The sequence below is a fragment of the Colobus angolensis genome, unplaced genomic scaffold, assembly GCF_000951035.1.
Source record: "Colobus angolensis palliatus isolate OR3802 unplaced genomic scaffold, Cang.pa_1.0 Scaffold532, whole genome shotgun sequence".
NCBI classification, from domain to species: domain Eukaryota; kingdom Metazoa; phylum Chordata; class Mammalia; order Primates; family Cercopithecidae; genus Colobus; species Colobus angolensis.
The window spans coordinates 1,130,480-1,145,713 of record NW_012118844.1 but is presented as its reverse complement, the minus strand read 5'-3'; the positions used below and the strand labels follow the sequence as shown (position 1 = coordinate 1,145,713).

General features: G+C 36.3%; 1 protein-coding gene across 8 annotated transcripts in view; it reads right to left on the bottom strand.

The window, feature by feature from the left end:
• MCF2 (MCF.2 cell line derived transforming sequence) overlaps positions 1-15,234 on the bottom strand; it is a 132,154-nt gene that overhangs the window by 49,275 nt on the left and 67,645 nt on the right. For 4 of the 8 annotated variants that reach the window (XM_011961032.1, XM_011961033.1, XM_011961031.1 and 1 more), the window contains exons 5-7: positions 3,364-3,483; positions 2,424-2,540; positions 752-901 (exon numbers count right to left, since the gene is read on the bottom strand). In XM_011961032.1, coding sequence (XP_011816422.1) covers positions 752-901; positions 2,424-2,540; positions 3,364-3,483 — 387 coding nt within the window. Of the gene's footprint in view, positions 1-751; positions 902-2,423; positions 2,541-3,363; positions 3,484-13,462; positions 13,905-15,234 lie in introns of those variants that run through there. The other 4 variants (XM_011961035.1, XM_011961037.1, XM_011961038.1 and 1 more) reach the window with 2 other exon arrangements.

Sequence of the window (15,234 nt, the reverse complement as noted above, 5' to 3'; positions counted from 1 at the left end):
GAAGAGAACTTAGAATCAATTGAGCAATGTTAGCCTTGGTCACAATGCTAGCTCATAGCAGAGATGGGACAAGAAACTCGGCTTCCTGACTCCTCATCAAAAATAAAAAATACAGTCATACATCACTTAATGTTGGGGATATGTTCCGAGAAATGCATTGTTAGGTGATTTCATCATTTTGTGAACATCACAGAGTGCGTTTACACAGACCTAGACGGATAGCCTAGTAGACACCTAGGCTACAGGGTATAGCCTATTGCTCCTAAGCTACAAACCTGTACAGCATGTTACTGTACTGTATACTGTAGACAGTTGTAGGCATACTGTAGGCAGTTGTAACACAATGGTATGCATTTGTGTATCTAAACATAGAAAAGGTACAGTAAAAACATGGTATAATCTTAGGGGACTACTGTCACATGCAGTTCATCACTGATCAAAACAACCTTATGCAGTGCATGACTGCACATAGTAAGACAAAACAAAAGACTGTATTTCTTTTTCTGCAGCGTTTATAAGATATTTTTAAATAACTTCTCAAATTAATACACCATTTATGGAGGGGACACTTAGCTCTAACATATCCAGGACAGTCTTTTATAAAGTATATTTTTATAGTTTTTAAATATATTATATAAACGTCTTTTATCTCCCTCTATGCAACAGCCAGTGTAAAATGGAGATAATAAACACCTCTCTAGAAAAAGAAAGACCATGGAAATCTTTTGTTTGTCAACTCTATCAGACATACCTTCAATAGATGATACCTTTCTGCACGAATTGCCAGAATTTCTTCTATTGAGGGAATATCATCTGGTAGTTCTGTCTCAGCCAGTTCAGTTCCAAAGGACTGTAACATCTGAGCCATTTCTTTCACTGTGAGGGCAAAATTTTCTATAGCCTGCAAAGAGCCGGTGATTATTTTAATTATCTGTGAGCATATAAAAAACTAGATCGGTCATTGTATTTGTTTTTATTGGGGGTGTAACAGCAAATACATATACCATGAACTCTCCTCTGCTAGAGAAATATGGCATTGCTCTTGGCAATCAACTGTAACTCTTCATCTAAGACTCTAAGAAACTGAAGGGAGTTTAAGAGTCTTCCTGAATATATTTTTTCCAAATTTCTTGACTTATTTCTTAGACACTGATGAAAACTATTTCTTAAAGATGCCATGTATTGAGTAATTTGTTTTATTTTCTTGAAAATTACAGTGTTTTCCTTATTCTATAAACTCTCCAATTGGCAAAATTGCCTTATAATAACTTTACTTCTGAAGAGAGATGAGAACAGTAAAGTCACTTTATATTTGTTTATTATCATTTGTGAATAAGCATTAGCATTCCAAACAAGGTGACAATTGAAGGAAATGGGGGAAAAAACTAGTCACAACAACCCATTTCAAGCACTATAGAATATTTGGAATGGCGGTCCCAAAGCCTTTGTTGCCATAAAATGGTAAGTAAGGTTTTGTTGTTTATTTTGTTTCTAAACTCAGTTACTCTGAGAAAGAGGGGCAAAATGTAGAGACCATATGACCATCTGTTAACCATGCATCTCAAAATATTTGCTTGTTTATTTATAGCATTACAGGTTATTAAAGGCTAGGCACTGCTAATTTTGGCAATACATCTTCATGTGAATGAATGAATTGTTGAACGAATGCATTGTTAAATGAATTAATGAATGAAATGTTGAGTGAAAAACAAGTATGAGGAAAATGGAATCCTAATTTAATGGGACATCATTAATTTCTTCAGCAGGGTTCCCCTGTCTCTGGGATTAGAAGTCAAGATACTTATATACCACAGACATACTTGGGAGGTGCAGGGCGCTTGCCTATTTGTAAATTTCCAAAACAGAAGTACACTCTTTGCTACAAATCTAAAATGCCTCAGAAGCATCACTAGGACAATGAGATTAATAATACTACTTGTATTTATTGACCATTTGCCATATGCTAGGCACTGTGGAAACTTTACTTTTGCGATCTCATTTAGTCTTTTTAAGATCCCTATGAGGTAAGGTATTATTAGTCCCATTTTACAGTTAGGAAAACTAAGACTCAGAGAGGTTACGTATATTGCCCAAGGTCATATAACTAAAAATCAGCAGGGTCAGGATTTGAATCCAAACCCTTCGTTTCTTCAAGTTACTACATAGCCACAGGAGGGAATGGGGAGAGTATGATCTCCTTATTCCCTAGGATTCTCCTTCCATTGCCATCCTCAGTGACTGCTCATCATTTCTAGGTATTTCCTATGGAAGAAAATCAAGATGTTGAATTTATACGTATGTGAAAAGTGAGGACCCCAGAAATCTGTTTTTTTTTTTTTTCAAATAGGAAAGAATTCTAGAACTAGATTTAAAGGCTAACATGAAGAACTATAGGCTCTACAGTAAGGGCAAAGACAACATACATTTCTGAAGATGATCCATTCACTGTGGCAGTACTGCAAGGTGCCGCCTAACTCAGGGGTTAATTGCTTGTCATCAATGTATGTCAGCAAATCACTAACTGAGCTCAGCATAACAACCTATATAAATAAGCAAGAAAGATACTGTTAACTGCCCTTCATGCCATCCCTCCATTAAACTGTAAAATGAACTTTAGCATACATTTAGCAGGAAGTTACCTCTGATAAATGGTTTTAACAGTTCTCTCCTGTACATGCCCCCATACATGTATGCACTATCTTCTTCAGATAATAACAATTTTTATTTACAAAACATTTTCTGTAAAGCAAAATCAATCTCTACAGAAACCAAAATGCCTAATTTTCCTCCATCTACAAGTTTGCACTATTAATGATCTAGCTTCTAAAAGAATGCTATGCTCACAACAAAGAAAATGACTTTATGTAGTAACTTATAATTTATCAGGAGGGGTGGACCTTTTCAAAAGTATCAAAATTTATGAGCACCCTATTCCTAACCTTAAAAACATACAAAAATATTTTTAAAAAGTCATGGTACTCTGGACTAGCTCAGGATGTAAGTTCACGGGAGTTCAAATACATAAAACATACACTCAATTTTACTAAAAAATAAAATTTCCTGCTGATATACACATACACACACATACATATACACACATGCACACATACATATATACACACGCATAACATATATGACATATATTTTTTGCAAAAGTAATTGCTTTGTTATAAATTGATGAATCGATTTCTTTTTTAAATGGTAGAAGTGAAAGACTTTTGGGCATTTCAAATGTATACTTTTAAAAGAGAAATTTTAATTTTTTCTTTTAAATGCTACATGGGCACATGTAAAATATAAACATCATGGTGCAAGTCTTCATGAGAATTAGAGGAACAAAACATTTCAATAATATACTCTTACTGGTAATTTAAGCATAAAATCCTCCTGACTAAACCGAAATCCAATGTCTGTGAACGTTCGTTGAAGAAAGCTGGTAGGACGTAAAACCAAAACCAAGTGCAAGTTCCCAGGGAAGGAAGCCTGTAGAAAGAAAAAACAAAAGAAATTGAAGAAAAAAAATTGTCGACACACACTCAACTGAGCACATATCAGAAAATATGAATTGAAAGAAACAAACTTTAAATTCATAAAAGCCAGTAAAAGGCCAACACTTTACAAAATGATATGATAAAATCTAAAAACATGCAAATAGAAAGAAAAATGATGTCAGGCTTCAGGTCAGATCCTGGCAACACTTCTGGTAAGGAATTTTCTCACACTATAGAAGTAGACCCCATGTTATGAAGAAATAGACTCTAAACCTTTATTTCAGAGTTAGTTATTTCAACTCAAATTGCACTTATTTCTTATAAGAACAAATAAAATTAGGTGGCAGTTTCCTAGGATAACCCTAAAAGCCAAAGGATTTTTGTCTGTGTATTTACACTAAACAATGAAAGAAAACTTTATTATGGGATTATATTTTTATTTTAATCTAATCAATATTCACTGAACATCTTCTATGTGTCTACTTCATGTATTTAAATGAATGATTATCAAGCTCTGTTAGGCATTGAATGTTCACAAATTAAGAAAATACAATCTCTACCCAACAGTTCAACTGCAGAGTCCATTAATAATCCGCAACTCTTTAACATGATAAGTTGATAAGTAATCAAAGGAATTAGAATAATATACAAGGGGAAATGATAGTACAGACTCTCCAAGACATAGGAAGGTCAAAAAGATCCCGAAGCATAATGAGGAATTAACTAGATCAGAATGTCATTCTAGTTCACCAATGTTTCCCCAGCTTCTAGAACTTACTGGCACACAGTACGCAGTCAGAAATAATTGCTACACTAAAGAATTCAAAAGACAAAGAAGGAGGACACACTGCAAAATAAGTGGAGAATGGAGTAACATAGCCCAATTTTAATAATAAATTACCGTGTACTAAATGCTTACTCTGTGCAAAGCATTTTGCCAATATTATCATACACTCTTTTCATAATAATTCTATGAAGGAGTTAGGTTACTCACTTTTACAAATAAAGAAAGTGAGACTCAGAGAGTTTAAGTGTACCTTGCCCCAGCTGGCAAAGCCTTGATTTGCCCCTAAGTCTGTGCTCTTAATCACTAAACTACTCCATCTCCTGAAAAGGCCCTAGTCAAGAGAGCTAGATGAAATGATGCTGGGGGACAATGGGAGATGGTGTTGAGAAAATGGGCCAGAACCGCATCAGAAAGGATGATGGGTTTTTTTCCTGGTAGTAAGGGGAGTCTCTAAGAGGTTTTGAGCATCAGAACAACATGGTCAAATTTACATTTTAGAAGGATCACTTTGGCTTTGGGAAGAACTGGATTTGAACAAGAGTAGAAGCAGACAGATGAGCTAGGAGGCTGGTACAGTAATCCAAGCCAGGAATGATGACTTTCTGAACTAAAGTAATGATACCAGGAATAAGGGTAGAATTTAGGAGGTGCAATCAGCAAGACATAACCACTTGATGTACTTGCTGAGAAACGAGGTACTAGGAGGATCAAACTCCAGATTTGGGGCTTGAGTAATTGGTTGAATGGTACAACCTTCACTGAGATGGGGAACACAAGAGAAACAGGTTTTAAGAAGGGGAACAAGATTCTGATCTCCATTCATATACATGTTAGGTTGGAAGGGTCAGCAGGACATCCAGATGATATCCTTTGGACAGCTGTTTGTACAAGTAAGAAGGGAAAGAAGTCTAGGCTAGGAGTGCAGAATCAGGAGTCATCAGCCTCAAGACAGCAGATTAGAGCATAATAGAGCAAAATATATGAAAAATGTTCCAACTGCAATTATATTTCAGGCATATTGCAATACTAGTAATTAAACAAAACTATAAACTAAGAATAAGATACTGTGGGGCAAGGAGTTTATGGGAACTCTCTGTACTTCCTGTTCCATTTTGTTGTGAACTTAAAACTGCTGTGAAAAAATAAAGTCTATTTTAAAATAAAAGAAAAAAGTAACTTTCACCAGGGTATAAAACATAGACTCTTTGGGAAATGATGCTCAAAACTGGGGATTTTCCTAATTCAATTTGAGATGGCGATAAAACATAAAATGTTAAGTGGCAATGAGAACCAGAGTAAATGAAAGAGAAATGAGTGTGATATGCACAAATAAGTAAATTAAAAGAGCATAAAATTAAATCAATAAATTAAATAATGACTATCAATATACATACATTGGGATGGTTGTCCAACTCATAATTCCCCCAGGAGGCCATGACTGTTACTCTCTCCCTTCATCCGAGAAGCTACTCTCCCCCTTCTATTATTCTACACATTGGTTCCAAATGAGAACTCTTATTTTCCTACATGGCCCTGCCCTTCCAACACACAATGATTAGTGGTGATTAGAAGTATGATTAGGGCCAGACATGGCGATTCATGCCTGTAATCCCAACAATTTAGCAGACCGAGGATGGAGGATCACTTGAGGCCAGGAGTTTCAGAACAGCCTGGATAACATAGTGAGGCCCCATCTCTACAAAAAGTTTAAAAATTATCCAGTCATGGTGGCATGCCCCTACGGTTCCAGTTACTCAGGAGGCTGAGGGGGGAGGTTCGCTTGTGTCCAGGAAGTTGAGCCTGCAGTGAGCCATGATGGTGCTACTGCACTGCAGCATGGGTGACAGAGCAAGACCTCATCTCTTTAAAAAAGAGAAAGAAAAAAGATAAGCAGAACATTTGATGTAAGCAGGGCCAAAAAAGTCCTGCCCTAGAATTTTCAAACTAATATTGAGTGAAGGAAACATTGAGGATGCCATTTAAAAGCAGCAGATCGCCAAGAGCCCTGCTGCTGGAGAAACATTGACAAGAATAAAATTAACATGTATACAGAAACAGAGAGAGAAACAGAGAGTACAAAGATAATGTATATCCTACCTTCTATTATGTACATAATGTATACTTTATTTTATGTTAAGTATAATATGTATTTTCCAGCTGGGCACGGTGGCTCACACCTGTAATCTCAGCACTTTGGGAGGCTGAGGTGGGAAGATCAATTGAGGCCAGGAGTTCGAGACCAGCCTGGCCAATATGGTGAAAATCTGTCTCTACTAAAAATGCAAAAAATTAGCTAGATATGGTGGCACACGCCTGTGGTCCCCGCTACTGGGGAGGCTGAAGCACGAGAATCACTTGAACTCGGGAGGTGGAGGCTGCAGTGATCTGAGATTATGCCACTGCACTCCAGCCTGGGCAACAGGGTGAGACGCTGCCAAAAAAAAAAAAAAAAATGGATTTTCCAGTTATTACAGGGATTAAAAGAAATAATGAATATAAAGGCACTTTTTAAATTTTTATTTTAGGTTTGGGGGTACATGCAAAGGTTACATAAACACGTGTCACGGGGGGTTGTTGTACATATTATTACTTCACGTAAGTATTAAGCTCAGTACCCAATAGTGATCTTTTCTGCCCCTCTCCCTCCTGCCAACCTCCACCCTCAAGCAGATCCCAGTGTCTGTTGTTTCATTCTTTGTGTTCATAAGTTCTTATTTAGCTCCCACTTATTAGTGAGAGCATGCAGTATTTAAGGAACTTAAATTTACAAGAGAAAAACAACCCCATTAAAAAGTAGGCAAAGGATATGAAAATGCACTTTTTAAACTCTAAAATATTAATAAGATAGATTTACAATTTTGCCTTGGATTCTTGCACCTCAGGACAAGCAGGTTTGGGTAGAAAACTTTAGGGACATGGAGAAAGGCTTGCTTACGGGAAGAATGTGACAGGGACTTGTGGGAACTTTGGGCCTATTTTTAAGTGGAAAGCACAGATTTTATTTTTACCCCCTTAATTCTGGGAGTTAAGCCTTTCCTTTTTCTTCACCTGGGTAAATTCCCATTATATTATTATACTCACCTGCCTTGATCCTGTTTATTTTTTTCACTTTTAAATGAAATTGAAAGCAGCCTATTTTTACCAACATTTAAAGCAAAATTACTTTTATTCTTTCAGGGATTCTAAGTTGATCTGGTTTCATTTTTCTCTCTCTGACTTCCCTTAATCTTATACTCTCTTATATCTGGAATTCTCTGGATACAAGAACCTGGAGCTGACTTCAAGCCAGGGATACTCACCCATCTCCAAAATTCTGTGTGGGGGAGGAGGGGATGGGAGGATACTATGCGAATAGAGAGAGCTATGTAGCAACTCTCTGCCTGAGGTAAGGCCTTGCTCTCTACTCTGCCATTCCTAGGAGAGCAAGGCTGTACCAGCAGCCAGGTCCAGAGACAGCTGATCACATAGCAGGGAACAAAGTAGAAAGAAAGGAGAGAAAAGGAAAATCACTGTCTGCAAGATGAGTGGGGAAGTGATTTTAAGCAGGGGTAGGGATATTCAGCTGCTCATAAGCCAGGGATTTTATGTTGGATGTTTATTAAATCTGTTATTGTTCTATTTAATAAAGTGTTTTATCCCAAACATTGACAGCTATATAAATTGCTTCTAAAGATAATTCTATATTCTAATCAGCTCATTCTTAAGTAAAACCTTCTGATTATCTTAGCATACATTCTCATTCCTTAATTCCTTCAAAATATTTAGTAATTCATTTGGCTTAACAAAAAGCCCAGAAAAACTTGGGCTTTTAAAGAAAATGCACCATCAAAGGATGAAAACTTCATTTATTGACTACATAATTACATTTACGATATTTTTTGTTATAGCACAATTTTATAATCTTTTTTGCATTTCTTCCTAGAGCACATGGATTCTGCTAACCCAATAGTTACTCCCAATTTTAGTAGCCATTTGGGAGACTAAGTAACTTGTAGGCAATAGCGACACAACTACTAAGCAATTGGAGCAATCAGGTGGCACTCAAACAATTCATTTGATTTGTCAGTTATTTTTCTAGAAGACTAAATCATATAGTTCAGACCAGGTGTATTGTTTTTATCCCTTGTGCCCATATGTGAATAAGACGTACCTGAATTTTTAATCCCACTCCCATTCACTTAACCCAGACCATAATAGGTGCCTACCAAACTGTCATACTTTTAAAGTGAATCCAGACCTCACATTTATGACTACTTTTCATAGCTTCTCTTTAGCAAAAAAATACATATATTTATGTATATTTATATATTCAGGACCTCGCAAAGCTTTAAGGTAGGGAAAGGAGATTGGATAGTTGGACAGGGGTGGAAATGTTATTTATTCAATGCACACTACTAGAATTATGCCCATAAAGAGCACTATTAGGACATTGTGCTAAGTATTTACATGCAGTAGGTTCTATTTTTGTCCTCATTTCACAACTGTAGAAACTGAGTGCCATTATCCCCAAAGATGTCTACGTCCTAATTCCTGGAACCTAGTAATATGTTATCTTATATGGTAAAAGAGACTTTATAAATGTTATTAAGGATCTTGATATGGGGAGATTATCCTAGATTATCATGGTGGGACCGATGTAATCATTAGGAAAAGAGGGAGGCAGGAGAGTCAGAGAAGAAGATGTGATAGCAGAGGTCAAAGTGATGCAGGGGTATAAACCAAGGAATGTGGACAATCTCTGCAAGCTAGAAAAGTCAAAGAAACAGATTCTCCTCTAGAGACTCCAGAAGGAACACAGCTCTGCTGACCCTTGATTTTTAGCCCAATTGGGTAATCTTGGACTTCTGACCTCCAGAACCGTAATGATACATTTTCATGGTTTTAGGCCACTAAGTTTGTAGTAATCTGTTACAGCAGCAATAGGGAACTAATACGTTGAGGTTTTGTGAGGTCAGGCAATTTTTCAAGACCTTCTAGCACATCGGTAGCAGAATTAAAACCCCGATTCACCTGCCTGTAGAACTAGACTCAGTCAACAGGAGGCATTTGGAGAAGTTATAGCAGGGATGATACAAGGATTGGATTGGTTGAGAATCTAAACCTGAGACCTGAAGCAAAGGTGACAAACTTTGATGCCTACCGTGTATTACGTAGATAATATAAATGCGAAGTAGGCTTAATTAACGAACAGCCTAAATTAGGTGGAAAATAGCAATTCACACTCTTCCTATATGATGAGGAGCAACAGGAAGTGGTGGGAACCGTGGTGAACTGGAGAACATGAAAAGCAGAGGGCACTCATAAGTCAGTTCACTCATAAATCAGTTCCAGCTACATGTTGTCATGTGGCAGGGTGGGCCCAGCATTGCCAACTCTTTGGTTTCTCAAGAGAAGACAGAAAACCAGATTGTCATGCAAAGCCCAGATGTTTAAAGATTGAAAACAAATAGAAAGTTCGTTAAAATGCTGTATAGTCTAAACAAAACACATCTGTGCACTGACAATTTGCAACCTCTGAACCAAAAAGCTTCATAGATCTGAACATCGATCGATATAAATAATATGGAGACATCCTTATCAGTGATTGCTGGCTATGAGAATCTAGAGGGGTCAGAACACTCTTGAGCAGTTTTAACCTGACAAGCCATATAAATGTAAGATTAGTTTGTATGTATCTATGTGGATACACATATAGGTATATAGAGAGAGTACTTTTTCTCTATATACCAATATTTGTAATAACTAAACGTCTGAAGATAATCCATTTTAAAGCTAGTATTTAAATGAACAATCAAACAGCATAGGGTATCAGATGCACATATCACAGCAAACATAGCTCAAGACCAGTGAACTTTCCCATTTTGGCTTGGGAATATTATATTTCTAAATTCTTGGGTATGCTGCTTTAAGAACCTCTAATCTGTATGGTTATATAAACATGAAAAAGCACAATTTCTTTTCCCCCAAAATCAAACCTGAGATTTTGAAAGTATAAATCATTTTTGAGAACCTGTCAAAAAGACAAAAGGATTTGGGCAAAGGTTAGTCTTGTTTTATTTCAATGTGTCTTTGCTTTTTTAAAAAAATAGCGTGCACGAGAGAGGAAACAGCATTGGTTTTAGCTTCTTGCAGACATTTTTCTGGAGCTCCAGCATGTGACTGCTTAAAGACATCTCAGTAAAAGTGAATGAGCTGCCTATCACACAGGACTCGGAGCCATGTGTCCAATCACTGTACGTGGTCCCACCCCAGCCCTCAGCAGCAGCTCTTACTGGCTCTTCAAGGTAACGAGCACAAAATAAGCTCCCTCTCATCTTTCCCTCCCAGAGAACAGATTTACTCCCCTTTACTCACACGTACTGCCAGATTGCCTAGTTCTATGATCTTACAGCAGTAACAACAACAATAACAACAAGAGCAGGCATAAACCAAATACATCATTTCACTACCGAAGTCTAGAAATTAACCTTGTTTAATACTCTCGTGTGTGCTCTCTAAGGGAGGCAATTCATCACCCTATGCACACTTTTCAGTTATTCTAGTTATTACTTCTAGAATGTTTAAAGTACCTTATAAAACATAAAAGTTTGGTTACTTACTATAAGAATAATTTATGTTCCTATAACTTTTCTTTTTTAATCATTAGGGTAAAGAGAGGCAGTAACAATAAGAGAGACCCTTGACTAAAAGCCATTATGTATGTGTCAGACTTCTTACATACATATATATTTATATATATATATATATATATATAATTTAGCCTTCATAACATTGCAGTAAACTAGATATTATTCCCTTTTTACAGAGGAGCAAACTGAAGCACAGTTGGTAAGCAGCGGTAGTACGGCCTGTCTGGATCCTAAGGGCAAACTCTTTCTAGACACTTAACACTTCATAGACTGAATTCACACTCAGATTTGCTGTTTGCCATTCAGGGATGATTTGACCTTGATGTTTCCAAAATGGAACAAATAACATTTGAAACAAGTTGCTGGAAACCATTTTGCATATACAGTCCACCGAAAGGAAAGTATTCTTATCTGCTATCAGACAAATGTTGACAGGCACTTGACTTTGATAAGGTCTGAACCACCTCTGCAGAATATGTTGGGGAAAAAATCTCATGACCTCAAGCTATAGAGAATAGTTGGCAACAGTATGAGCCACTTCCACACTCTTCCTCCCATATCCCCACCTTAAAAAGTACAGACAGTATGAGTTGCCAAGCAACTTGTCAAGTGACCTCAGGAAGACAGCCCAAAGCAGTACCCCTTCCTTGTGGTTTGCCCTTTTTGTCACATGTATATCTCTTCTCCTCCCCTCTCTCTCACTCAGCTACAGTCACTGAAATTTCTACCAAGTAACTAGTTCAAACATTTTTTTGGACTTCAAATGGCACTGGACCATCCTTTTAGATGCTACTTATCCATAGCCTCCAGGATCAGTCCAATTCCAGAGACCCTTCAAGGTGAAACCATTTTTTTACTAGCTAAGATTCAAATTCTTTACTCTGGTCAAGTCCTATCCATATAAGCAAAACATATGTGTCTTATGTTATAGTTCTAGGCTTCAGAATTAATCCAATTAATCTCACTCATATCTGTTCCTAGGCCTCACTTAATTCATTTATGAGAAACAAAAACATAGGAAAGAATCAAGGAAAGGTAACAGCTACATATGCTCTTACTTAACACCCAAACATATGCCATGCCATCTCCTGTTTAAGGCCTTCTCCACCAGTCAGAATTTCTTTTCAAAATAGTCATTTACGAACATGTCTTACCCTTTCTACTAGACTGAGAGTTCTTTCAGCCCAGTAGCCATTCCATATTTACCTTTGTAACTTATGTTGTATATATCACAGTGCTACATATGTCTATTCAGTGAGTACCCCGTGCTGTATTTATTGTGTGTATATTAATGCATGTGTATAGGCATGAAACTAAGTTCAGCACTGAGAAAATATATATATATATATATATATAATTAGAAACTTTCTGAAAGCTTAAGTTACCTTTGATGACAAAAGTGCTAATATTAGTTGCTTACAATACTGCAAAGTACATACACAAACATTTCTTGTGGACCATAAATCGTCTGTTAAAAGTCTGAACCTATATTCTCATAATATAAAAACATGTATGGAGCCAAAGATATAATTTTGTCAAAATAAAACCAACTATAGTTTTTAAAATAGCAGTCTGTGCTAAGAGCTTTGTTAGAAAATAAATTATTTACACACCTATGAATGTTCACTGTCATTCAACAATAATAAAAGTCTTACTTTCCTTATCATAATTTTAATTCACACTGTCATTTCTTTCCTATGGTCAATTTTTACCTTCTTATTTGTGTGTGTGTGTTATCTCGATATTATTAGTGAGCAAGTTTATATTTTAAACCATAATATCAATTACATTATATTAATCTGAAAGAAAAAGAGTAGCATTTAAAGCCTTTTTGATGATTGATTTTTTTATTAAATTAGCTAGTGTTATTTCAACATTTCTCCAAAATACATCTAAAGATCACATTAGAAATTTGCTGGGAATTTGCTATATGAATAAGTGAATGAAGGGAAAATTTAGGTAAAAGACTGCATGAAATGTACCTGAGAGGAGAGATTTCCAAATTCTAGTCTATATTGAAAAGTGAGTTAGTGTCTTTTTCCTTAAAAGACAAAAGTTGTCAGCAGGTGACAATTTTGTACCTATGAAGTTTAAGGTTGGAAAAGACTTGAAACAATAAGGATTTCAAATCATTACAGATTTTAAATTTTTTCACTTACACGGTAACACCCAGGAAAGGCTGTATTTAGCAGTATACTTGATCATGGTGAAAGAAAGGATTAATCCTTTTGTTAGATATTGTTTTAAGTCATGATTTAAAGCTATGCTGTCCAATGATTCAAAATTGTTCATACAGTCTTAAATGAATAACATGACTAAGGTGCTCATTCATAAACTTGATGACATTTAGATTTTGAAATTATATTCTACCCCCTCAATTGCCTGAAAATTACCCTATGTCAGTATCACAGTAATCACATCAATGCAATCCATGCAAATATAAGTCTCCATTCTCTCCATCTGTCCTCAGCAGTTTGTGCTATAGCACCATGCTGCAGCATCCCAGCACTTGAACTTGGGAATAGGCTTTCCAGGAGTGCAGACAGAGCCCTTACCGCATTCCTTCTGAACCTCATCTTGCCTCTCGGGGGATTTGCTTCTGCCATTTCGCCTATACACAATTACACTCTTCTTTTCCAATTGTCAATGCAACATTGATGAAATATGAGCTGCTTCTTGGGTAGTATTTAAAAACGGCAGCCAAAAATCTCTATCAAACAAAGCTGCCGTAGCTGCTTCCATTAGCACAGCGGCAGCAGCGCTGGGGAGAAAAAAAAAAAAAAAGCACTATCCCTGATTAGTCAGCTGACAGATCCTTCCCTTCTGCTCGTTGTAATTCAGAGTTAACACATTCCTCCAATTACTTAGCCTGATTGACCCTTGTGGATTAGCTTGTGCTGGACTGCTCAAGATGATCAGGCATGTCCTAAGAGTGGAAGAAGGAGAAAAAAACCCAGCTCTCTTCCTAGGAGCAGGCTTGATGGGACTGGCTTTCTCCTCTGCGCAGTTTGATTTTTAAGGTGGAATGCTAAGAATCTTTGTGAAGGTAGTATTAACTCTTGCTTTTTACTCTCATCCTATCCTGGTATGTGACTTGAATTTCAATTCTGTTTTGTTTATTCTGTTATTAAATTATATTCTGGGTTCAAGCCTTGTAAAAGGATATAGTTTGCAAAATTTTGTCCTGATAATAATCTAGAAAGAATAGAACATGCAAACTTTCTAAGATGGATACGATTCTCTCCCAAATTAACCTTGCCCCAAAATGTATAACTAAAATAAAGTCTCCTCTCATCAATGATGAAATACAACCTAAATGCTTTTATTTGTTTTGAAATCTACAAATAAAGGTATTCAAATTGAATTGTATGATTATTTCACAGACACTTGTTTGAAATAATACACCACAGGCAATTATACCTAGCCACACACAATGATAGATTTCACTAGAAATCCTTTCTGAATGCCAACTTTTGCACTTGAAATTAGCTTGCATTCAATATTTACCTTTATTTCAAACAGTAAACAATAGTTATTAATGGTTGAGATGTAATCAATGTGCTCTTGAGTATGAGTATAGAAACTATACCACAAGCAAAAACATTTCACATGTTAAAAAAGAAACATCTAAAACAACCTAAAGCCAGTTATATGTGGTCAGCATCTGCACCCCTCCCTTGCCCAGCATGATCAATTTGGCAGTTATGAAAATAAAGGGACCCTGAGATCCAAGTTCTTTACTGAGCATAGGTCATAATTCTCCACTGAGAAAGCAGCCCTGGGAATACAGAAAGAGGAGTATCACTCCTCAGTCAATAAGTAATTACCCTCTGCTGACTTCAAAATGACAGGATCATGACCTAATCTTATATTTATCTTCTATGAAAAATAGAACCTCTGTTATAAGCCACCTATTTTGAATAATAAAAATAAAACTCTACTAAAAAACTAATGTCATGTGCCAAACCAGTCACAAAATGAAAATTAATTTAATCAGGTGGGTGCAGTGTTGGCCAAAAGAAAAAAACCTGGGTGATAAAAAAGTGTTTTAATGCAACAAGTGCTCTATTTAGTATAAGAGAAGCAATTATTAGCATAAACTAAGGTCTACTCAACAAGCCCAAGGACCAATCCTAAAAGACCAGAGCACAGGAAATAGCTTTTACTTTATTTAGCCCCACTGACAAGGCTTAATCATAGATGGAGGACAGATTTACTCTCTCAAAAGAAATTTTACATTTTTATTTATTTATTTATTTATTTTTTATTATACTTTAAGTTCTAGGGTACATGTGCATAACGTGCAGGTTTGTTACATATGTATACT